Genomic DNA, 26255 nt, shown 5'->3' with positions numbered 1-26255 from the left:
GTCATTTATGAATATCTGCTCTGTGCCAAGCAGTCTCCAGATATTCGTTATGTCATGTGACACCACCCAAGAGCCCTGCCAGGTAAGCATTATCCCATTTTAAAGATGAGAAAACCTAGACTCGCAGAGTTTAGTAACTTGCCGGAGGTCGCCCCTGTCGGAGCAGGTAGAATAGAAATCAAGCCCAGATCTGTCGGGTTCCAGGGCTCGTATTCTAACCCCCGGTACTGTCCTGTTCCTGCCTTCCTTTAGGCGCCAAACCTTTCATTTTTTTTTATTTTTTATTTATTTATTTTTTGTCTTTTTGCATTTCTTGGGCCGCTTCCGAGGCATATGGAGGTTCCCAGGCTAGGGGTCTCATCAGAGCTGTAGCCGCCGGCCTACACCAGAACCACAACAACACGAGATCCGAGCCTCGTCTGCGACCTACACCACAGCTCTTGGCAACACCGGATCCTTAACCCCCTGAGCAAGGCCAGGGATCGAACCCACAACCTCATGGTTCCTAGTCAGATTTGTTAACCACTGCGCCACGACAGGAACTCCACCAACCTTTTTCTATCTCGTACCTTCTTCTGTGAGTCAAATACTGTACCACCTGCTGCCTTTCCCACCCGGAGGTTAGAGTGGTTCTGTGGATGAGGAAGGAAGCTCAGTGAGGTCCGTTCATCTCCCAGAGGAACACGAGCTGCTCGCGGGAACCGAGGTGGCTGCCTGCCTCCAGAGCCCAGGGTCTTCGTGTGACCATCCAGCCTCACCCCAGAAGCTCTCTCCTGCCCATCTCACCAGATGGAGCTGAACCTAAAGCAACCAAAGAATGGAGTGGCTTGTCTTTGCATATTTGCATAAGCACCTAATCTAGCAGGTTAGACCTTTGCCTGCCCTTTTGCTACCCCAGCACAGTATAAATCTGGAGTGGACAATGCTTGGAAAGTATAATACACAACTATGAAAGAAGTTCGTCAAAGTTTCTGCATGAGGGGATAACACGGTGCCCAGGGCTTCTAACCCTATCTTAGGAGGCAAGGCACCATCACTCTTGAGGGGCCTTTAAAGAGGAATGTCTTCCTAAACTGAGAAGTCCATGACTCTGCTCCTCTAATAATAAATGGTAACTTATTTTTGATTCGGGCATTATACCTTCCCAAACCTTCCCCATTCTAGAAGATTTCTACCAGACTGGGAAGATTTACATTACAGGAAAGTTGCTGACCCACCAGAGTGGATAGGATGGGATTTCTCTCCTAAAATTGTTCAAGGGTAGCCATGCTCACGGAAGAAAGTCCACATTCCCTTGCTTTGTGCTCACAGCTCTCCCCGGTTTGACACCGTTCTCCAAAGCCCCTCTGCACCAGCCTTCTGTCCGCAGCTGGCCTTCCCGCCTCTTCTCTGTTGCAGCTGCTCCATGCTGTTCCCTCTGCCCAGAATTCCCTCACCTCCCCCGCTCCGTCCTCCGTCATAATCCTCCCACTGCAACTGCCTGTCAGAATCCTGCTCACCTTTCAAGGCTCTGCTTATCTGACAAGACTCCAAGAAGCCCTTAGGTGGGTTATCTTCCCACCCCATACCTCAGGGCGGCTGTTCCCTCTGTTGTAACCCTCACCATCGCCACCCCTGAGAGCAGTGACGGTCAAGTTCGGGCTGGCGCTGTCCTGCGGGGGAGGAGCCACCGGGTCAGCATGGCCTCCCTAGAGCCGGCTCATAGTCGATGCTTCTGGAATGCTTGTCACATGGGATGTTTGCTGCCATTTTCTCTAGAATGTAAGGCTCCTAAAAATAACCGATTCGTTTGAGAAGTTTTCATTTTCTTCATCAAGTTAATCATCCTTTACTTTGGAGTAGTCACACTATTTGCACATTTGTGCCTGGCAGGATGTTCTGATTTTTCAGGACTGGAATTTACACTGACCAATGTCAGTCCCGCTGCTTTAAAAAAAAAAAAAAGTGTCCTTTTCCTTCGTATCATCTCCATGTGGTGCCTCTCCCATGAAGTTTTGAAATGAAAAGCTGATGACTCTTTAAAGACTGCCCAGCTTTTAAGTCCCAAGGGTTTTTGCATTTGAATATATTTTCACTTATTTAAGGATGATGTTCATCAAATTCTTCCTTAACTGGGTCCAGTTTCTGGGTTAATCCTCCCGGTTCGGGAGTTTATGTATCGTGACTACATTCTTTTAAAGATAGACGCTCAAACACCATTAAATGCTATTTATGGTCTCCTCTCTTGCTAGATTTTTTTTTCCTGCCTCTCATAAAAACATATTTCCTGTTTTACATGTCTAGCGCCGTCAACATTTCCTCACTTTTATGATCCCTGCCGGTCAGTCACTAGATGGATGTCGCCTACCCCCAGTGTTCGCACGTGGAGGACATAAACTAGCCAGAGCACTTAATTGTTAGCAATCCAGCCAAGCCTGGACTCGGGGGATGTGGAGGCTGGAGAGATCGCTGAGTGACTGAGCAGACCAGAGCCTTTCTAGAAGAAGAAGGTCCTGGAGCAAGAGCAGCTTGAATGCTAGTACACAAACGGGGCACGTCCCCAGGGGCCGCAGAAGCCACGTAGCATCCCAGAAGGCAGGAAGCGAAGCGTGTCACCCGCCATCCACTTCTGGGAACCATGGGTCCTCACCTGGCCCCTGCAACCTGGAAAATGCGCCCTGAATGTGTGCTGATGAGGGAACGGATCAACCAGGGAAGCAGACAGGCGTGCTGGGGCAGGGAGGACGTCCCACCCTGGGGACCCCCTGAGTTCTGGCCTGCGGTGCTGGATATTCTTCCATCCTGGTGAGGACAGCCCTGAGCGGGCCTTCCTTGGGAGGACAGCCTGAAGCATGCAGAGTTCTAGGACAGGCATTCCCTACCAGCTGAGTTAATGAAAGGAAACCGAGATAAATCCAGAAAAGGGGGCGGGCCCTCCCGGAAGAGAGAGCAGCTTGGTGTGAGCCTCCAAGGCCCGCTTAGGCGCCTTTCATCGTTGCCTCGCCCTTGCTCTGCGCATGCGCAAAGGTGAGGGCAGCGGTGGAAGAGGAAGCGGGATTGCTAGAAGTTGCCCTGTGGCTCAGCGGGTTAAAGATCCCGAGGGGCTGCAGCTGGGGCGTAGGTTGCACCTACAGCGGGGGTTCGATCCCCAGCCGGGGAACTTCCACATACCGTGGATGCAGCCAAAAAAAGAGCAGAAAGTGAGATTGCTAAAATACAGCAAGCGGTGGCTTTTCTGAATTGATCCATATAATACCAAAGAGCCAGATAAATGTTGGAAAATCGTCATGTCTGCACAGTATTAAAGCTTTATCGACTTCTTCCCCGCTACAGAATATCCCCAGACTCCAAATCTTTTTCTTTCTTTCTTTCTTTCTTTTTTTTTTTTTTTTTTTTTTTTTTTTTTTTTTTTTGCTTTTTAGGGCCACACCCATGGCATATGGAGGTTCCCAGTCTAGGGGTCCAATCAGAGCTACAGCTGCCAGCCTCCACCACAGCCACAGCAACATGGGATCCGAACCGCGTCTGCGACCTACACCACAGCTCACGGCAACGCCGGATCCTTAACCTACTGAGCAAGACCAGAGATCAAACCTCAACCTCATGGTTCCCGGTTGGATTCCTTTCCCATGCACCACGACGAGAACTCTGCCAGACTCCAAATCTGATTCAGCTTTTAACTTTCTAGAACCAACTCAAAGTCCACCTCGTCTGCAGAGCTCTCACCTCAAGCAGGGTCCCCACCACGTCCACACCTCAGCCGTCACCAGACGGGCTGAACTGGGAGCTTTTCTCCCTTCCCCGGGTCTCCTGTTCCCACTCGGGCACGGATGCGTCCATCCTTCCCAGCACAGACCCTTCCACTGAGGACATTTGGGAGAGAAGGAGGCACCAGCCCACCAGCTGATTTTGCCAACCTGTCAGTGTTCTCATCAGAGAATGGACCTCTTCTTAGATGCCTCTGTAAGCTGCATTCCAGTTTTATACACCGTTATTCTTCTCTGCTTTTTATTTTTCTTTACAACTTTGGTATTTTTCCCCCTAAAGACCATTCAGCTTTCTTGATCCTCTTAATTTTATAAATGCTCCCGTTTTAAAACATAATATTTATTTGAACATATATACACAAGGATCATATGAAACAGACCTATGTACTTTAAAAACTAATAAAACACCACCGACTTCAGAAAGAGAACACAGTGCCAATATCTTAGAGGCCCTAAGCATGTCCCTCTCAGAAGGAACCACTATCCTGAATTTTATGTTTAACTACACATTGACTTTCTGAATAGATTTATCACCTAGCGTATATCCATAAGTAGTATATCATTATTTCTTCCTGGTTTTGAACTTTATATAAATGGAATCATACTGATTATTTTCTGCTGCTCTGAATACATTGGTCCTTGCTTTAAAAAAAAAAAAGTTTAAAGATTATGCATATGTAAAGCTTACTCAAGTATATACAAAGTACAAAAATAGGAGTTCCGTGGTGGCTCAGTGGGTTCAGGATCCAGCGCCGTCACTGCTGTGGCTCTGGTCCCTGCTACGGCGCATGTTCAATTTCTGGCCTGGGAACTTCCCCATACTGAGGGCACAGCCAAAAAAGTTAAAAATAAAATTTAAAAAGTACGTAGACAAATACCCATGTATTCACCTTAGCCAACTCTTAATATTTTGCTCTAGTTGCTTCTGGTTTTGTTTTTGTCTTGCTTTGTTTTTAAACAAAGAGCACATTAGTGGTTTGGCTGCACCCCCTTGAGTGCCCCTCCCTGATGCATTCCCGTCCCCTCTCCTTCCCCGTCACCCCCAGAGGCAACTGCTGTCCTTGATTTGGTGTTTATCATTCCTGTGCACGTTTTTATACTTTTACTGCGCAGACATTCATAAACAGCATGTACTGTTTATGCAATACACAGCATACACGGCATAAAATGTTGAGTAGGAAATATGGACAGGGAGGTCCCGATGCAGCTCAGCGGAAATGAATCTTGCTAGCATCCATGACGATGCAGGTTCGATCCCTGGCCTCGCTCAGTGGGTTAAGGATCCGGCGTTGCCGTGAGCTGTGGTGTAGGTTGCAGACGCAGCTGGATCTGGCATTGCTGTGGCTGTGGTGAAGGCCGGCAGCTACAGCTCCAGTTCATCTCCTAGCCTGGGAACTTCCATATGCTGGAGTGCGGCCCTAAAAAAAAAAAAAAAAAAAAAAAAGTCAAGTATGGACATCTTCACGTTCATTGTCCAAGAGGTGGTAGAAATTGATGTCTTTATCATCAGTGATAAAAAATCCCAGTGTTCCACAGCCTTGACGACATTTGAGAATTGTTGGGTTTTTAAATGGTTGCCAATCTCATGACGGGTGTGAAATGGAATCCCCTTGAGGTTTTAATTTACGTTTGCTTAAATGCTCCTTTCCTTCAGTTCAGCAAGCATCGATTGGGTGTCTCTTCTGCGTTGTGTCATCATGCTTTGTGTGAAGGGCTAGGAGTATAAAATAGCGAATTCATGGTCCCCGCTCAGTCTTTGCAGTGATTCCTACCTGGGGAGGCACATCAGAGTTACTTAAGGTTCATTGTCAGGAAGCAGGCGTCTCGGGTGGAGCGCAGGCATCTGCTGTGTGAATCCCATCTTGGAGCCACCATTCTCGTCCAGTTGAGAGCCTCTGAGCCCGTGGCAGGAGACTGGCTGATTCAGCCTGGGTCGTTTATGTGGGCAGGGTGGGAGAACCTGGCTGTTCCCAGGCCAAACTATGGCATCCCTTTCATCTTGAGATTCTTCTTAACAGTTTTATGTGAATGGCTCATTGGGTGTTGGAATAATTAATTTGTATCTGTAAAATACCTAAAAAGCAAACGCTAAACAATGTATAGGCAGAGGCCAGATTTCCCATAACTTTAAAACTGTCTGGGATGGTTGTAAATCTGGAGGGGAGCAAATAAACAACAACCAAAGAAGGAGGAGGAGGAAACAGTCTCTGACCTGGAGCAGTACCTGAGGAAAGCGGCTTGAGCTCACATGGCGGGGCTCGTACGCTGCACCTGCTCCGCACCAGGTCCTGGGGCCAAGGGTGGACCGTCAGCTGGACTGGAGTCTTCGGAGGCTGAGAAACAGGTGGGATAAAGGAGACAGCACAAAGGGAAGAGGCACGGAAGAAGCAAGGAAGAGAGATGAGACTGAGTCAGAGTTGGCCTTGGTGAAAGAGGCAAAGGAAAAGGAGCTGGCTAGGAAAAGGCAACAGAAATTAACAGCGGAAGTTTGTGATCAGGGGGAAAGCAGCACGTCACACCCAGTAGCCCTGGGGACCTCAGTAGCACACTAAAAGCACATCAGCTCTTTAACCGAGGATGGCTTTGGGGGTCTGGCTCATGGAGGGAGGCATTTGTGAAAGAACAAGATAAATCACGTTAACACTCGAGACCAGTGCATATAATGACTTTTGCGTGTGTCCCTGCCATCAAGAAAAAGACTATATTATTTTCAGTACATTATATTTACTGAGATGTGAAGGTCTGTATAAAGTGTAGAAAGATAGCCATCAGAATATCAGAATATGGCTAGCATCCATGAGGACGCAGGTTCAGCTCCTGGCCTCGCTCACTGGGTTGGGGATCCAGGGTTGCTATGAGCTGTGGTGTAGGTTGCAGACCTGGCTTGGATCTGGCATGGCTGTGGCTGTGATGTATGTAGGCCAGCAGCTGCAGCTCCAATTCGACCCCTAGCCTGGAAACTTCCATATGCCTTGGGTGTGGCCCTAAAAAGTAAAAAAAAAAAAAAAAAAAAAAAAGTAAAATTAAACACCATGAAATTTTATGCTCTAGTAGAAATTTCACGTATATAAAAGAATGTATAAAGCCAGATTTTTGGGGCGGGGGGAGAAACCACCACAATCAAACTAAGGAAAAGAGGGATTGGGGGAGAGAATGCATATTTATCTAGTACCTGCTTTGTTTTTGTTCAGTCCTTTCAGCAACACCATGAAATAAGAATTATCATCTTCATTTTGCAGATGAAAAAAATCAAGATTCCAAGACACAAAGTATTTTGCTTGCCTATGTCCCACCACTAATAAATGGTGGCGCTAGGAATCGAACCCGTTTTTATCTGACTCCAAAGTCTACATGTACCTTTTCCCATTATTCTGGGCTGTCACCTCCCAGATTATGATTTTTTTTCCTTTGCATTTGCAGCAAAATTCAAGAAACTTCAGGCTTTAGTTCAGTAGTGCTACTTCAACCCCAAAGGTAACCTGTTGACATGATCAGAGCATGCGAAGGATAGTGAAAACTTGAAACCAGTTTAACAAAATCTGAATAATATTTTGTCTCCTTGGTCACTTAAATCTAAGGCAGTGACAGCAAAAGGAGACACGATTTCATTTTTTCAATGCCTTGAGTAGGATACTTCTGAATCGGAGAACTTTAATGGTTCCTGTAGGCAAGAATTTTGGGTGTGTGGGATTTCACTCTCTAGTGGTTAGAATCCATGTGCCTCGGAGGTTTAGTGTGTCGTGGGTGAGATCAGGGTGGTCACTCATTGGTTGTGTGCCCACCATGCGGAGCAGCCTGGGCATGAGATGGGAACGGACTGCCTTCAGGAAGAACTGACCCCAGATGGAATCACTCTTGGAGGGGAGTTTACAGCCAGTCAATCCTGGGTTAAGACTGTCTCCGAACCAGGCTCCAAGGAACGGGAGGGGCCAGAGAAGACTAACCACCAGGAAGCGAATCCATGAGTATCTTCCCTACTAACCTAAGAGCACAGGCATATAGAGTTTGGAAGGTCTGGACAAATGAAATAATGGCTGACTTGTGAATAAGGATGAAAATATTTGATGATGTGACTCCCAGGGAAGCAATTATGGTTAACCCCTCATTTGTTTGGCATTTTCAAGGATTGAACTGGCCCACATAACTGATTTTTCCAGACAACTAAAACTTTCCTATTTATGTGCCTCGAATGTTTTTAACCAGGCTTAGTGGAAATATTTCTGAACTAGGTTGTACCGTTATCCTGCCTTCTTGAACAGAAGCTGCAAGAAGTAACATTTCCCTGGTCGCCTTTGACGGCAAGTCTGAGAAAACCCGGTTCGAGGAGGTTCCAGTAGTTAGGACATGCAGTTGTGTCACATAACAAGAAATCTGGAGGGGGCAGCACCAGTGATGATGCATCCGACAGCTCAGTGATGTCAGGCTGACTGCCCTCATGGTCACAAGACAGGGACACAGCTCCAAGCCTCAAGATCTCACATGCTAAGATCTAGGCAAGAATGCAATGGGGGCTTCTCTTTACATGTGTCTTTAATCAGAGAGGAAAATATTTCTCAGAGGACCCCTAGCCCACTTCCCCTCGGGTCCCACTGGCAGGACTGAGTCACATTTCCATGCCTTGGTTTCATGGAAGGCTGAGGGAGTGAATGCCCAGCGCTTTCCAACTAGGGGGTGGGAGGAGGGCTCTGCCCATAAAAAAAGAAGGATGGAGAATGGCTGTTGGGTGGGCAACCAAGAGGGCCGGCCAGGTTACCAAGATTGGGAGTAAACATTGCTAGGTATGGTAATAGTTTGAGGGATGGTTGAGATTCTGTTTCTACAGTGAATGGCCCTAGACTGGGATGTTTGCTGATGTCCTGAGTCTGGTTTTATGTCTTTTTCTCCCTCCTTGCCTTGTGCCAGACTGCTAGTTATCACTGCTTGCTTTTAATGTATCTTATCCTCATTTTGCCGTAATTAGTCCCCCCCCCGCCCCCGGAAAAAATCGTATGATCAGACTTGTTAGAACTATGCCTTAAATGTCCTGCGTGAGCATGTGGCAGCTGTCCTGTGGATCGGATACAAAGGGTGACATTTCTTTTGGCTGTTCAGTGTCCTTTTTCCATTGTTGAGGTTGGTGGGGGGGTAAGGAGTCTCTAGAAAGTCTTGTGAATGTAGATGAAACTCTGATGAAGTTCTCTTGTGAACAAATGAGCATTTAGGGGCAGTGAAGCTTATTTCCTAGAGAAGGTAAGACCGTCGGAACTTCAGCATGACTTTCCTGAAACCACGAGAGAGGCGGCCAGATTTCTCAGTGCGTAAAGCGACACCCCTCCGCCCCACCTGTGCAGGCTGCATAGGTAGTGGCTGCTTGGGTAGCCCCCCTGACTCTGGGACATGACCAGTGGGACACCTGTCCCTGCAGTGACAGTCCAGCATGCGGCAAGCTGGTGCAGAACTTAACTACGCCAGCCTCCTGCCAGCACGTCGGAGCCCTGTGAGCGACTCGACTCGTGTGACGTGCCCAGGTGGGGCATAATTAGAAGTGTTTGGGTGTGACTTGTTTCAACAAGTTCACAAAGAAAGCAATGCTTCGGAAATGATGAGTGAAATTATACCGAACAAGTGAGGGCCACCCCTTCCGTGGATGGAGAGCTGACCAAGACTCCATCTCTGCATAGGAAGCTGTTGTGAAAATAACCCTGACAGTGAGTTCCTGAGCCCGCCGATGCCATGATTCTACCCTGGGAATCAAACCTGAGCCAGTAGACGGGTTGGGTTCCCAGGAAGCTGATGTTAAAAGGTTCAAACTGGACATTGCTGAGACTGTGAGGCCAAACTTAAACAGCTAAAGCCCCTTGGGAGTTTCTTAAAGCCAGTTAGCTGTTCAAAGGCCTGCTGGTCATTACTTTACTGTGTCAGAAAATCATGAGTTAGCCTGTCGGTGAAATGTTAAGTAACAGAAACATTTGGGGATGAGGAAAAACAAGTTTTGTTTAAAAAAAAAAAAAAAAAATCTGACTAATTTGTACCATTCAAATCACTCTTTTAAGAAAAAATGCAAACTATTTCTCATAAATAGTTTAGCTATTAACTCCTTCTTATGTGTAGAACATTTTTAAAGACGCCGTCCTGGAGTTCCCATGGCCCTGCAGTTTAAGGATCCAGCGTTGCCACTGCAGCAGCTCTGGTCACTGTCAATCTCTGGCCTGGGAACTTCAACATGCTGCAGGCGTGCCACCCCCCATTTTTTTTTTTTTTTTTTTAATGAAATAAAGCAGCCATCCTTTTACTGACTGCTGACTGATCCAGATAGGATACGCCCTAGTTAAGCTGAGCAGGATATTTTTATTTTGCTGATTTTATTTTCTCATGTGAATGAATTTGTAGATTTTTACCTTTGAAATACTCTTGACCATTCCTGCTCCCCTCATCAGCCGGCAGACTGCGTTCAGATTTTAATATTGGCTTCAACTACACTTTTTCAAGAAGAATCTTCAGGGGGACATAGTCATATAATGTGTTTGGAGAGATCGTGGTGTACAGATCAGCGTATATCTGGCTCACAGGTTTTTCTTAATCAGAATAACTCACTTGCCAAGTAAATAAATTTGCAGTCACGTTATGAATCATTTCTGATCTTGGGCATTTAGGGGGTCAGAGTGGATGATTCAGAACTAAATGGGAAAATCGTTTTTCAGCATATCAAAAATACCAGCAACTCATTTTCTGTAAAAACAAAATAACAGGAACAAAAATGTAATGCATTTCCAAGCCCCCTGAAGCTGGTAGCTTGAGAGTCGTGAAGCCTGTGGTAATACTGAGTGGTGATTGTACTTACTTTAAATTTGTAAATTACTGCCGTTGAATTTTATTATTTAAAAGTATTGCTCTTTCGAAGGGCAGCTTGCATGCGAAACACTTTTACCAGTGCTATTGCTGTTGCTTTGGGTGTTAATCTGAATCTCGTTCTATATTTGGAAACATATATAATATAAACATAATGAAATCAAGTTAAAGTATATGTGAAAAGGCATTTTTCTAAAATTAATCAGAGGAAATGAAATGAGTAATCAGAAAAGAGATAAATTTCATTTTAGAAAACAGTATTTATTCACAATGACCGAAGATGTTACAACTCAAGCTCTGTAAGGAAGGGGATTCGAAAGGGTTTTCTGCATCCAGTTACTTATCATTTGAACGAGTCTGTTTTTTCTTCTTTTGTATTGTTCCTATTTGTTACCACATCTCTGCTTTGGCACAAATAGACATGGGTTGAAACTGCATTGAGGAGTTCCCATCATTGCTCAGTGGAAACAAATCTGACTAGCATCCATGCGGATGCAGGTTCAATCCCTGGCCTCGCCCAGTGGGTTAAGGATCTGGCATTGCTGTGAGCTGTGGTGTAGGTTGCAGACACGGCTTGGATCCTGCGTTGCTGTGGCTGTGGTCGTAGACCAGCGAGATTTGACCCCTAGCCTGGGGACCTCCATATGCCCAGAGTGTGGCAAAAAAAAAAAAAAAAAAAAAGAAACTGCATTGAGGCACTTGGAAAATGTGACTAAAGAGTGGACATTCAAAATCTTGCCATTTTTCTTGAGTTGTGGTGTGATTCATTTGTAGAAACCCCCTGTGGCACTGAGTCAGAGCCAGATATGCACAGAGGTCCAAGAGGTCTTACCCACTGGACAGTTTTGTGTGTGTATGTTTTTAAGTTTGCTAAAGTCCAACTTCCTTCGAGAAATCATTTGGGATACTTTGGACTAGTCCCAGTCATATTTCAGCCTAACTGACATGGTGATGAGAAAGGTCTAACTCTCCAGTATGTATCTTTCTTTCATGTATTTGCCTCATGGAGTCCCAAAGATAAAACTTTTTTTTAATAATGATTTTTATTTTTTCCATTATAGTCGGTTTATAGTGTTCTGTCCGTTTTCTACTGCAGAGCAAGGTGACCCAGTCACACGTACATGTATACATTCTTTTTTCTCACATTATCATGCTCCATCACAAGTGACCAGACATAGTTCCCAGTGCTCTACAGCAGGATCCCATTGCTTATCCATTCCAAAGGCAATAGTTTGCATCTATGAACCCCAAATTCCCAGTCCCTCCCACTGCCTCCTCCTCCCTCTGGATAAAAATTGGTTCATCACTCACAGTAGACTTTGGCTTCCTAAATTGTGATTAGGACATCGTGAGTACATTGGGAGCAGGTTATACCAGTGGCCTCAAGAACAGAAGGCACCGTGACCCAGTAGAAGGAGTTTAGGATTGAAATCATGGGACTCAGTTTGAGTCCTGTCTCTGCGTAGTGATGGCGTGAGCAAGTTAATAAGCCTCGCGGAGACTCAAGTTTGTTCGTCTGTTAAATGCAGATGGTAAAAATGATGTCTGCTTCAAGGAGTTATACGTATCAAATTAACGTATATAAAAGTACTCTGTAAAGCTAGAAAATTCTATACATATTTTCCTTGTGATTATTTTTTATAAATTAATTATGCCTGTTCCTCATCCTGGAAGTGGATAACATTCACATAAATTCACATTATATGCCTTGAAGAATGTGCTACTGAAACAGTGGTTTGGTTTGGTTTGGTTATGGCTGCACCCATGGCATATGCAAGTTCCCAGGCTAGGGATTGAATCTGAGCCACAGCTGCGACCTACACCACAGCTGTAGCGACGCCAGATCCTTTACCCTGCTGCGCTGGGCCAGGGATCAAACCCATACCCCACCGCAGCTCAAGCCACTGCAGTCAGATTCTTAACCCACCGAGCCACAGTGGGTACTCTGAAACCGTCTGTTTTTAGTGATGGTTTGCCTCAGCTAAAAATAGGAAGTCATTTTATTTTTAAAAATGGAGTTAAAGGATCCCCAGGTGAACAGATACAGCACATACTACTTGTTTCCAGCAGATATTAGCATCAGTCTATATTATCACAGTAGACTGTTGCCTTCTGTTAAGGAGCTCCCACTAGTTTAGGAGACATATGAGGTAACACATACGGAAAAACTTAAAACTGTGATTAGAAGCAAAGTGATAACTGTATTTTTTTCTGGTGGTCCAATTGCCATATCCTGTAAGAAAGAAAGATGAACGCTTGCCTTCTTGAGCCCCTTTCCAAATCCATTCTTTAAGGACAGCCTCCTTCCCACCTCCTCCATCAGATTCTAGACAAGCAAGACACTTGCCAACCCATGAGGAGTTTATGGTATAACAGAGACTTCAAGCAGGTAGACAGAGAACTCTGCAGCAGCATATCAAGCAAGATAAATGCCATCTCTGTTCAGGTGGCTGGGGTGCCCAGCTTCTGTAACCATTTCATAGCATCCCTTCAGCACCGCACGCCGTGCCTCACCTTGGCTGAATTTTTATTTACATGTGGTTTGCCTCTCTACCTAGACTGTAAACTCCTTGAAGGCAGGGAAGGTACCTTGTGCTTCTTGGTCCCTCTTTCCGTACCTTTCACCTAAGTTCAGGCAGTATTTGTGTTTCAAATCGAGCCATGTACACCAGTTCCTCCTATCAGGAAGCCAACAGCAAGCCCCCCGTGCCAACTTCACCCACAAGGGGGGCAGTGAGGAAGTGAGAAAGGCTACAACTCATTATCATTCAACTCAGAGGAATAAACTCTGTTTGAAATATAATCCTGATCAAAAAAAGATAAGGAAAGACTGAGGAAATGTTTACACGTTGGGAGAGACTTGATAGATTGGAAGCTGAATGCAGTGTGTTCCCATTGGTTGGATTCTCTGACAACAACGACAGCAAAGGACATGAATGGGAACATTGGTGGGATTCCGATACCATCTATAGTTTAGGGAATGACATTTTACCAATATTAATTGCCTAGTTTGGATCACTGTATTATGTTTATGTAATATGTTAACATTAGGGGAAGCTGGGTGAAGGGGAAACAGGAAGTCTCCATACTATTTTTGCAAATTTTTATAAGTCTAAAATTATTCCAAATTAAAAGGATAAAGCTGGAGTTCCTGTCCTGGCTCAGTGGTTAACGAATCCGACCAGGAACCATGAGGTTGCGGGTTCGATCCCTGGCCTTGCTCAGTGGGTTAAGGATCTGGCGTTGCCATGAGCTATGGTGTAGGTTGCAGACGCGGCTCGGATCCCATGTTGCTGTGGCTCTGGCACAAGCTGGTGGCTACAGCTCCGATTCGATCCCTAGCCTGGGAACCTCCACATGAAGGGGGAGCGGCCCTAGAAAAGGCAAAAAGACGACCAAAAAAAAAGGATAAAGCAAATCGCCCCCCGCCAAGAAAAAAAAAATAGAGCCATGTACCCAACAGTCAGATTTAGCCGAAAGAAGTGTATTAAGATGCCTTTAAGCCCTAACTTTCTTTTCCTTCTGTCTTTGCAGTTGACCTGCCCCTGTTTTTCCCTCGAGACCAGCCAACTCTCACATTCCAGTCCGTCTATCACTTCACCAACAGTGGACAGCTTTATTCCCAGGCCCAGAAAAATTATCCATACAGCCCCAGATGGGATGGAAATGAAATGGCCAAAAGAGCAAAGTAAGTGAATCAATTGTTGTTTCTTACAAGTAGAAACATTTTGTTTGTCTGTTCAGAGGTTGGCAAGCTAACTGCCCACGGGCTAAATCCTACTTTGTGCCTGTTTTTGTGAATAAAATTTTATTGAACTATAGCCACACCCATTTAAAAACTCGTTTTCTGCGGCTGCCTTCCTGCAACAATGGCAGAGCGAGTAGTTGCAGCCGACCACACATATGACCTGCAAAGCCAAAGAAATCTGCTATTTATCCCTTATAGAAAAAGTTAGCCAACCTCCCATCCAGTCTCATCAGGTGGATCGCCATTTTTTTTTAATGAATTACAGGATTTATCTGAAATCTACCTCTCTGTTTCTATCGGAGGATAAGTACTAGGTAAGAATTGGAATTATTGGAGTTCCTGCCATGGCGCAGTGGTTAACGAATCCGACTAGGAACCATGAGGTTGCGGGTTCGGTCCCTGCCCTTGCTCAGTGGGTTAAGGATCCGGCATTGCCATGAGCTGTGGTGTAGGTTGCAGACGCGGCTCGGATCCCGCGTTGCTGTGGCTGTGGCGTAGGCCGGTGGCTACAGCCCCGATTGGACCCCTAGCCTGGGAACCTCCATATGCCGCGGGAGCGGCCCAAGAAATAGCAAAAAGACAAAAAAAAAAAAAAAAAAAAAAAAAAGAATTGGAATTATGGGTAAATTGTGTCAGTGATGAAAATGTCAGTAGCAACTTTTGTATTTTTTAATGGGAAATTTCATCGGACAGTAAACAAAAAGAACTTCTACCTAATAGCCAATACCTGGAGCCAGGACCTAGTTTCTCCTATGGAACTGTAATGCCTTTGAAGGAACAGAGCGAATTATATACCCCATTGCATCTGTGCAGCCATAGCCCAAAGGAGGGCCTCCATCTTCTTTGATTGAATACATGGCTGTACAGAGAGCTTAGAATGCTTAAAATCCTTATGGCACTGAGTTGGGAATTTAATAGAGGTTGAAGTTGGGAATTTAGAGGTATAACGAAGCACATGAATCTCTCTGTGGAAAGCTTTCATCAGTCATATGGAATAGGTAAATGTTGAGATATGCAGAGTGTTTTTTATAGGTAGGACTTTTAGTATCTGGAGCACCTGTCTTCATGAACCATGGCCTCCTAGACTGAAGCACCAGTGGCTCAACACCATAGTTTTCAAAAGGAACTCAGAATGGCCCGTGGTGATTACTTTATCTCTCTGAACTGCCATATGCTCGCGCCTGTGATCTCAGCTAAAGGATGGCCAGTTCCAAAGAATCACCGAAATGAAGCATATCTATTAAGGATCCTTTTCATTTGCTCATCCAGTGTTTATTGAGAATCCACCATGTTCCAGGCAAGATGCTCCATGCTGGGGATACAGTGACACCCCCAGCATGGAGGGGATGGATTAGAAATTGCCCATGTCTTCATGGAATCTATAGCCCAGCAGGAGAGATTTATCGTTATCAGACTTATGATGGTTTTAAAGTACCTGCTAATAAAACCTGGCCTTCCAGACCTAGAATGCCCTCAATGGGTAAGACTTCTTGCTCTTCCTGCCCCTTCCTGAGACCGCTTTCCCTCCCTGGGGGCCTCCTAATATCGTGTATACTTTCTATAGTACAAGACCTTCCCACGTAGCAGGATTGGGGCTCTTTTAAATAATGACATGGCAGAGTTCCCTGGTGGCCCAGTAGGTTAAGGATCAGGCATTGTCTCTGCCGTAGCTCAGGTCACTGCTGTGGCACGGGTTCCATCCCTGGCCCAGGAACTTCTGCATGCCATGGGCACCAACAAAAGAAAGGGGAAAAAAAGGACAGGGCAGCTTCCTCTAGAAACACAGACCTCCTCAGATGCACATGTGGAATCCAGAGCTGTTGTTATCTGAACCTTCAGTGTGTCTTTCCTCCCTGTAGTTTCCCTTTTTGTCCATGATGCCCAAGTCTGAAATTCTCTTTAAAGGAAAAAAAAAAAACAAACATATGCAATTATAACTAATAACAGTGAGTTAGACCTACTTATCTTGAAATAAACTCGGAAGAAGCAATTATGAAGAGAGTTTCATGTTCGAGGGGTTACAGTTGTTTAATTTTCTGGGCTTTCCCTGTGTATACATAGGATCTGCCCTTAAAGATGGCTGTTATTTGTGGTATGTGCTGTGGAGTTTGAACCAGACGTGTTTTTGTGGTTTCCATGGCAAAGCTATCTCGTGTGTGTGTGTGTGTGTGTGTGTGTGTGTGTGTGTGTTTGCACACTCTTCCTAAGTAGACATTTTAGCGTCTATGAATTGAGTCTTTAAGGAGCTGCAGACCACAAGACTCTGATTTCAGGATAGGAATATCGTAAGTGAAGCCTGTTTACCTTAACAGATTGGTTCAGAGTTGCAAGAGACATTTGCTTTACCCTTCCACCAGCCTCAAGAAAACATCTGAAGTAACGTTAAAGAAAAAAAAAAAAAAAATCTGCTTTCTCCAATGGATCCATTGTAAATGTAATAACAGAGAAAGCTAGCAGCTCATGGTAGGAGGAAGAGACATAGTTGAAAAGCTCTCTGCTGCAGTGGACCTGAGTAATTTCCCTGGGCTGTGTCAGAAGGCCAGGTAATGGGTAAACAAGCCAGAGCACTGCCCTGCAGTGCAGACCAGAGCTTGGTGGAGGAGGCGGAGCGCGAGCACAGAGAGAAAGGCCAGCTGCAGCGCTCCTTACCCGCCCTGCATCTTTGTCCTGTGAAAATACTGTATGTATACAGTGTGTAAAAGGCTGTAATTCACTTGGAGAGCTCTGCCAGGACATAAACACTCTCACGGTTTATGATCAGCGCTAGAGCCCTTTGAGTGGAGGCAGCTGTTTCTTCCCTCCCGTAGAGCAAAATTCTAAACATGTGAACTCAGAAAGGACCCTTGCTGGCGCTGACCGGGGCTTTTCTTGCAACGCGTTCTTCTTGCTCACGGCTGTCCCAGCAAGTTCTGTTCCTCACAAGTGAAATAGCCTCTGCTGGGTGAGCACAGGCTTCAGGGTCCTTCGTGCCCCAGTACCCGTCACAGGTTCTAGTCCATAAGCTCCGTGACCTTGGGCAGGGCTGTTAACCTCTCAGAACTTTGTCCTGTAAAACGAGGCTGAACGCGTCCCGTCCCCGTAGATGGGCTTGCTCAGAAGGGTCAGGGGTGGGTGGACACGTGAAAGACCCTTGGGCTTAGCTTCTGCTTTTTGCCCCAGTGCCTGTGCCCCCTGCTTCCCTCCTGCCCTCTTTCTGCGCCTTCAGATCCACTCATCCTTCCCTGTTTTCCTCGCCGTTTTCCCAGCCACGCTGCCCAGCAGGCAGCACTTTTGTCTCTGTCCAGTTTCAGTTGACTATTGGCCATAGACTCTCTTTTGTATTAGTTGATTTTTCACATCTCTGTATACATCTCATTTCCTTAGTCACATTGTGAGTTCTTCGAAGGCAAGGGTTTTGCAGATAAATCTTTTAAAAGATAGTGCATTGTAATTTACATACAGTTGTAGTTTACATGCAATGAAGTGGGCAGATTTAAATGTATCTTTTGATGGAATTTTGACAGTTACCTTCTATCCCTTTCTGGTTAAGTCTCCTCACCTCCCAGACAAACTATCTGATTTCTGTCACCATGTCTTAGTTTTTCCTCTTCTGGATGCTTCTTGGAATAATAGATTGTATTCTTTTGTGGTGTTTGTGTTCAAAATAATTGTTTTAGATTTACCTGTTATGACATTCCTTCCTTATTGCTGAGTAATATTTCATTATAGGAATAGACTATAATTTATGAATCCATTCCTCTGCATATGTATATGTAGGTGGTTTTCATTTTGGGGATTTTTATGAATAAAGCTGCTGTGAACCTTCTTATTTAAGCTTTTTAATAGACACATGTTTTCAGTTCTATGGGTAAATGCCTGGGAGTGGGAATATGAGCATAATTAACTTTATAAGAGACTGAGAGTCTTTTTCTGAAGTCACTGTACCTGTTTATATTCCTACTGGCCATATACCAGGTTCCGTGTTTATTCCGTATCCTCTCCAGCACTTGGTATTGTCAGTGTTTTTAACTATTTTAGAGGGGATGAAGTGATTTTTTTATTTTTTATTTCTGGATGACTGATGATGTTGAGCTTATTGGTGAATCTTCCTTTGTGAAGTGTCAGCTTGGTCTGTTTATTATTGAGTTTCAAGAGGTCTTTATATATTTGTTAGAAATGCATGTTACAAATAGTTTCTCCTAACTGATGACTTTCCTTTTCATTTTCTTCACAGTGTCTTTTGATGATCAGGAAATTTTTCACAAAATCTTTTTCATCGGTGTTTTCTTTTGGTGTTTCTTATGGTGTTATGTTTTTTATATCCTCATAATTCTTTGCCTACTTCAAAGTCAGAAAGAGATTCTCCTATGTCTTTTGCTAGAAGCTCTGGTTTGGGTTTGACATTTAGGTCTATGATCCATCTCAAATTAATTTCTGTGTATAGTATGAGGTAGAAACTAGTGATAACTTTTTATTTTTACTTTTTATTTTAAGTTTCTTCAAAAAACTTTTCTTTCCTTTTTGAATTACCTGCATCCCTTTGTCAAAATCAGTTGACCATGTATAAGTTAGTCTGTTTCTGGATATCTGTTCCATCTTTCTGTTTTTTGTTTGTACATCAACACCAGCATATCTTAAAATCAGGCAATGTAAATTCTCAGCTTTGTTCTTTTTAAAGATTGTTTTTGACCATTCTAGGGCCTTGGCGTTTATATAAGTTTTGGAATCAGTGTGCCAATTCCAACCCACCTCCCTCTCAAAAAAAGCCTGCCGAAATTTTGACTGGGGTGCACTGACTTTGCAGACCGACAAGGAAAGAATTGACATGTTCATACTATCGAATCTTCCAGGCAATAAGCATGGTTTAATTGGGTCCTCTTTATTTCAGAAATGTCTTGAGATTCAGTGTGGAGGTGTTGGGTAATTTTTAGCGTTTTTGCTTTTATTAGGTTTTATGTTCCACTTGTTGCTAGTGTACAGGAATACAAATTATTTTTCTATATTGACCTTGTGTCCTGTGACATTGCTAAATTTAAAATTCTACCAAGTTCTGGTAGATGTTTTTGTAGATTTCTTAGAGTTTTTTACATAAATAATCATATCATCTGTTAACAGCTTGGCTTCTTTCTTTCCAGTGTTTATGATCTCTATGTTTTTTAGTTTCTTTCTTTCTTTTTCTTTTTTTCCTTTTTTTTTAACTTCCTTGCACTGACTGGGGCCCTCAGTCCAATGTTGTACACAAGCGGTGTGAGCAGACATCTGGCCTTATATTTCCACATTAAGGTTGAGGTCAGCTGTAGGTTTTACATAGATATCTTTATCGAATTGAAGAAACTCCCTTATGTTCCTGTTTTGCTAAGCGTCTTTATCATGGGTGAGTAATTGAATTCTGTAGAATGCTTTTTCTACATCGTTGACATGATCTTGTAGTTTTGCTTGATTCTGTTAAACTGGTGAATTGCATTAATTAGCTTTTCAATGTTAGGCTAACCTTGCATTCCAGGGATAAATAAAGCCTTCAGAGTCATGATATTTTATCCTTTTTTATGTTATCAGATTTGATTTGCTAAAATTGTGTTGAGTTTTACATCTACATTCGTGAGTGGTAGTCTGAAATTCCTTCTTTTGTGTTGTCCTTGTTAGGTTTTGATAATAACACGCTACTGGCTTCATAAGATGAGTTGGCAAGTTCTCTTTCCTCCTCTGTTTTTTGAAAGAGTTTGTGTAGGTTTGGCTTTTTTTCTTTTTTTTTTTTTTTTTCTGAATGTTTGATAGAGCTTTATTTGTGGGAAGAAATTCAGTGTCTATACTAAATATAGGGATACTGAGATTTTAAAATTTCTTTTTGTGGTGGTTTTAAAACATGGTGATTTTTTTTTAAAAGAAATTTATCCATCATGTCTAAGTTGTTGAATTAACTGGCAAAGATTACTTATAGTCTTATTTTTCTTTTAGTATCCGTAGGAGCTATAGTGATAGAACTTCTTTCATCCCTTATAGTGAAAATTTGTAAAATTCTTTTCTCGCCCCTTTATTTCAAACTGTCTGTCTAGAGGCTTATCAATTTTTGTAACCTTTTCAAGGAAGCAGCTTCTGACTTTATCCATGGTTTATTTTCTACTTTATTAACTTATACTTTTATCTTTATTATTTTCTTCTACTTACTTTTGGTTTGATTTCTTCTTTTTCAATTTTCTAAGGATAGAGGCTTATTAATTTTAATCCATTATTTTTTTAAATATAAGCCTTTAAAGCTATGCATTTCTCTCTAAGGTTTGCTTTCACTGCATTTAGCAAATTTTGATATGTTGTTTTTCATTATCCTTTTGTTAGAAGTATTTTCTAGTTTCCTTTGTGGTTTCTAGTTTTTGTCTGTTTGGTTTTTTGGGGTTTTTGTTTGTTTGTTTGTTTGTTTGTTTTTCCTTTCTTGGCTACAGCATATGGAAGTTCCCGGGCCAGGAATTGAATCCAAGCCACAGACACAACCTGCAGCACAGCTGCAGCAATGCCAGATCCTTAACCCACTCTGCTGGACTGGGGATTGAACCTGCGCTGCTCAGAGACAATTCTCTTTGAACCATGGATTATTTATAATTGTGCTGCTTTAATTTCAAGTGTTTGAGGATTTTTCTGAATATTTTACTATTATTGGTAACTAATTTACTTCTGTTTTGGGCAGAGATTATAATCTGTATGATTTTAATCCTTTGAAATCAGATTTGTTTTATGGCCCAGTATATGGTCTGTCTTGGTAAATAGTCCATGTGAACTTGAAAAGAATGTGTGTCCTGAAGTTTCGAGGTATAGTATCTATATACATATTAAGTCAAATAACTTGTTAGTGTTACTCAAATCTTCTGTACCCTTACTATTATTTTTATGTTATTTTGTCAGTTACCAAAAGGTGTTAAAATTTCCATCTATGATTTCGGATTTGTCTGCTTCTTTTTTTAGTTCTGACATTTTTTACTTTTCATATCTTGACGTTTCATTACTTAAGTACATACATTCTTAGAATTGTTATGTCTTCTTAATAAATTGGACCTTCTCACTCTTGCTATTTCTGATAATACTCCTTAACGTGAATTCTGCTTTGACTGCTGGTAATACGGTTGCACCAGCTTTCTTGTGCTTATTTCTTGCATGGTATATCTCTTTTTATCCTAGTGTGTCTTTACATGTCAAGGAAATCTTTTGTAGTTTGGGTTAGGGTTGGGTTTTTAAAATTAGTCTGATAATCCTTGCCTTTTAATTGGAGTGTTTGGTTCATTTACACTTCACATGATTAATAAACTAGTTGGGTGTAAGTCTATTTTCTTACTGCTTGTTTAATTTCCTCTGTTCCTAGTCTGTTCTTCCATTTGATTTATTTGAGTATTTTTTTTTTAGTAAACCATTCTCTCTTATATTGGCCTTTTAGTCACAGCTCTGTGTATCATATTTTAGTTATTAACACAGTAAAATACACTCATCACTTATCTCAGTCTACCACGAATTACTATTATAACACTTCAAGTATAATGCAGAAACCTAAAACTGTGTAATTCTCTCTATTCTTTCTCATATCCTTTGTGCAATTATACTCAGGTGTTTCACTTCTTCATATATTATGAGTTTCACAGTATATTGTTCTTACTTTGGCTTTTAACAAAGTCGATTCACTTTTAAAGAATTTAAGAAAAGAAGGAAAAATTATGTTCCTTTTTATTCTGTAACTTCCGAACATAGGTAATAGAGAATCGTTTCCTTCCCAAAACAAACACACAAAAGACTCTTATTTTTTAAATGTCTTCCTTGGAACGAGCCATCAGAGAGCCACATCCAGCCTATATGCAGGGGACGTTGTTTGAGATTCTTAGTCCCCTGCGTGACATCCAGGCACCTCTGCCTGCCCTGTGGACTTCCCCAATGCAGTGCACCCTCACACTTTCTTGGGCTCATCGCTGCAGCCCTGTGAGGGGTACAGTGCAGGAATCCTCACTACCCTTAATGCTGACAAAAAACTGAGGTTCCTGGAGTTCCCATCGAGGCTCAGTGGTTAACGAATCCAACTAGGAACCATGAGGTTGCGGGTTTGATCCCTGGCCTCGCTCAGTGGGCTAAGGCTCCGGCATTGCCATGAGCTTCGGTGTAGGTTGCAGATGCAGCTCCAATCCCGAGTTGCTCTGATTGGACCCCTAGCCTGGGAACCTCCATATACCGCGGGAGCAGCCCAAGAAATGGCAAAAAGACAAAAAAAAAAAACAAAACCCTGAGGTTCAGAGAGACTCAGTGACTTTCTGAAGGGCACACAGCTAGCTTCTGGTGGAGTCGGTGCTCCACACAGGGTCCCTGACTTTCTGCATGTCTGTGCCTGGGCAGACGGATAAACCTTCCCGTTCTCTTTACCACTTGTCTGCACCTCTCTCTTCAGAGACCCAGCATGACTAACAGAAATACAGAGAGGACCTTCATGGGGCACCTAAGAGCACTGGCCCTAAAGTCAAGACATATCTCTGCTACCGACTGGCCATGGGACTTGGGGCAAGTTCATGGTCTCCCTGAGTCTGTCTCCTGAATCTGGGAAACAGCGAAGCTAGTTTAGAAATGGGGTGCGTGGTTTCCTGTTGCTGTTTCCCAGATGACCACACATTTAACAGCCCCGATTATTAGCTCTCACTTTCCGTGGGTCAGGAGTCCAGCGGAACCTTCCTGGCTTCTCTGTGCAGGGTCCCAGAAGACCAAAATCAAGGCGTTGGCTGGAGCTGCGACCTCATCGGAGGCTCGGGGTCTCTTCCGAGCTCACTCAGGTTGTTGGCGGAGTTCCGTTCGTAGTGATTGGTAGGACGGAGGTTCCTGTTCCTTACTGGCTGTCACCTGGAGGCCAATTCCTTGCCACATGGTCAGGCGGGCAGTGGTGTATCACGTCCTCATGTCTCCAGGTTCTGACTTCCGTGTCACCATGGCACTGACATCTAGACTCAGATTTAAAGAGTTCGTTTGATCAGGTCAGGCCTACCAGTCACTCCCCTTTCCTTCGTCATCCATTCCCTGTAACGGAGCCCACCTACAGCCATCAAATCCATCATTTTCGCAGCCTTGGCGATTATACAGGGAGTGCAGAATCTTAAGGGCTGTGGCCCTAGAATTCTGCCTACTACCCAGGGTAACGTGGGCGAATCGTCCAACATAGAACCTGGCATGCTGTGAGCATTCAGTAAATATGAATTATCAGTGTCATCATCCCTGGAGGAAAATAAAGATTTTTCGCTAAAAGATAGCAGAGTCGGCCCTGCTATCTACACATGCACCCGAGTAAACAGCCCCTCAACCTCAGTGACTTGGCCAGAGATTCCTAAGCTCTCGGCTGCCCTCTGCATGGCTGCCACCCCCCATCATTGTATCTTTTTGCTACCAGCACAGCCAGTTTGAAAGTGGAAAAGGTCCATCCTTCAACTGTTTAATCTACATCGAACCAGTTATCATTTAAAAAAACAAACAAACTAGGAGTTCCCTGGCAGCTCGGTGGGTTAAGGATCCAGTGTGGTCACTGCAGTGGCGCAGGTTCAATCCCTGGCCCAGGAACTTCCACATGCCATGGGCATGGCCAAAAAAAAGAAAAAAAAGAAAAAAGAGGGAGAGACACTAGTTCAGGGGGGAGGAACCCCCTAAACCCACTAGTTACCTGTCTTGGGATCTTGTTTGTAGCATTAGCTCTATCTAGATGAGTGAATCAGATTTTTATAACCTTTTTTTTTTTTTTTTTTTTTTAAATGGCCACACCTGCAGCATATGGAGGTTCCCTGGCTAGGTGTCTAGTCAGAGCTGCAGCTGCCAGCCTATGGCACAGCCACAGCAACACCAGATCTGAGCCATGTCTGTGACGTACACCGCAGCTCACAGCAACACCAGATCCTTTAATCCACTGAGTGAGGCCAGGGGTTGAACGCACCGCCTCATGGATACTAGTCGGGTTCTGAACCTGCTGAGCCACAACGGGAACTCCTGTAATCCTTTCTAATCTGATAAATCTATGCCTAGGTGGAGTGAGTTTTCCCTGAGTTGCCTCGTTTAAAGCATCAGGTTGATCCTAGAGGCCTGAGCAGGGTCTTAGACTAGAATTTAACCCCCAAACCACCTACGGCAATGGCTTGTCACACGTTAAATCCGTTATGTAAATGAAATTAAAGAGTATTTCCAAAAAATAGCTTCGCGGCCAAGGCATGGGAGTAATTCATCGTGACCCTTCTAAAACATTTTATTGTTTCCCTTCTTCCTCCAGATCAGGATGAGCTATTTGTCTTGTTTAGAAACTTAGCCGGATACTCGCCAAACAGTCCATAATTTCCTATATGCCGCTCCTCGCCGTGCATACTTCTGTTGTGTGTCGTGTCATCCCATTGTCTTTGCAGAAAAAAACCTTCTCTTTCGAGAATTTTTTGTAATGCTACATTGTGGACTATTTCAATTATTTCTCATGGTTCATACTTCAATATTCCCAAAGACGCTTGTTTCATCAGACGTCTCATTAGCTGCCAAATGCTTCACCCCGGTCTTAAGCCTTAGTCCTCTAAATAAAGCAGATAAAAATAGATCTTCTCTCCTCCAGGGGGTTAGATGTCCCCACCTGATCTGCTTCCCATCCCCTCCGGGACTGTGGCCTGGGGCCCCTCGGGACGCCTTGGAGCTCGGTGTGGAAACCCCAGGTCTGAGCGGGTACTTCACCGTGTGGTTGCAGGAGCCCTGAGGCCTGAGAATTCTTTGGAGACTAGGGTAGGGCTGCTGGGGGGAGGGTGATCACGAAGCTTAGGTGGTTATAATGGGAGCCTATTTATGCATTCGTTCCTCCAGAAATTGCTCACTCAGGTCTTCGGGTAAGATTTACTTGTGGCATCAGGCCTCTCTCTGCAGCCCCTGTGCTTGGTGAGCTGGCTGGAGGGAGCCCTGGCCCAACCAGCTTTGGGGCCCGGGGATCCAGACATGGCTCAGTGTTAGGGAAAACCCTGGTAGGGACTTTGCAATCCTCTCCCTTCTCGGGGGTGGGTGCGGCCACTACACCGTCCTCTGCTTTCTGTCTGTGTGTCTGTAGCTCCCATCTGGCGCCCAGGGGTAGGGGCTGACGGGGAAGGTAAGAATTGTGGCCCCTGTGATTGGTCACCCCCACAGCCCTTTTGCAAGGGGAGCAGGATGGAGCCACACTGGGCAGAGGGAAGAGCACCGAGCTGGGCAAAGCAGAGTTGGGCTCCAGGGAGGCTCTGCCCCAGGGGGCCCAGCAGGGCTCAGACCTCGGTGACAGAGCCTGCAAACCCAACTGCTGCTATGATTCATGGGTTTTCTTTTTTCTTTTGTCTTGCCTTGAGTTTCCTAGGAATAGTTCCCTTTAAAAACTCCCAACCTATCTCAGCCAAACTCCCCTCAGGAGAGAAGAGGGAATTTTCCAGGCCCGGGCCAGCGTAGCCACATGCAGCGGGCAGGAGAGAAACCAGGGATGGTGCCTACCGAGAAATTAGGCAAGGCCGAAGGTGCCAGAGCCTTCCACCACCACCCCCTCCCAAGTCCTACCCCCTCCCAGGGTTCCTGCGTCCTTCCTGGAACACCCTTCTCAGAGCTAGAGAAGCTCTGAGGAGAAAAATAAAACCAAGAAATAACATGACATTTTTGGATCCTTGGCCTCTCCCAAAGTATCATTTTGAAAAGTCTCTTCAAGGGAATCGGTTTGTTTTTCCCTTCGGGAGACAGAGCAGCAGAGATGGGGAGACAGCCAGATCAGCCTGTCCAGGCATCCTCTCCACATTGTGTAGGTCAGGGAAAACATGTTATTGATTAGAACCTGGCATCTGTTGCTGGGGAATGATAAGCTCCATTAAAAGGATAATGATAAGCCTGGCCATCAGTTACTGCTGATGCAGCCCTCTTCCCGGAGTGGGCTGCTCACATCCTCCCAGCCGGCACAGACCAGGCTGTACCAGGCACGG

The 26255-nt window shown here is 44.3% G+C and overlaps 1 protein-coding gene across 2 annotated transcripts in view; it reads left to right on the top strand.

Moving 5' to 3' along the window:
* Positions 1–26255, top strand: part of BABAM2 (BRISC and BRCA1 A complex member 2) — a 431603-nt gene that overhangs the window by 379715 nt on the left and 25633 nt on the right. For both annotated transcript variants that reach the window (XM_085019876.1, XM_021088348.2), the window contains one exon: positions 14109–14262. In XM_085019876.1, the coding sequence (XP_084876002.1) occupies positions 14109–14262 (154 nt within the window). The remainder of the gene's footprint in view (positions 1–14108; positions 14263–26255) is intronic.

This window comes from Sus scrofa, chromosome 3 (assembly GCF_054392235.1).
Source record: "Sus scrofa isolate SSC_HxYL_T2T_F1_AM1 chromosome 3, Sscrofa_HxYL_maternal_Yorkshire_Landrace_v2.0, whole genome shotgun sequence".
Classification (NCBI taxonomy): Eukaryota; Metazoa; Chordata; class Mammalia; order Artiodactyla; family Suidae; genus Sus; species Sus scrofa.
This window is presented reverse-complemented; position numbering and strand designations above follow the sequence as displayed.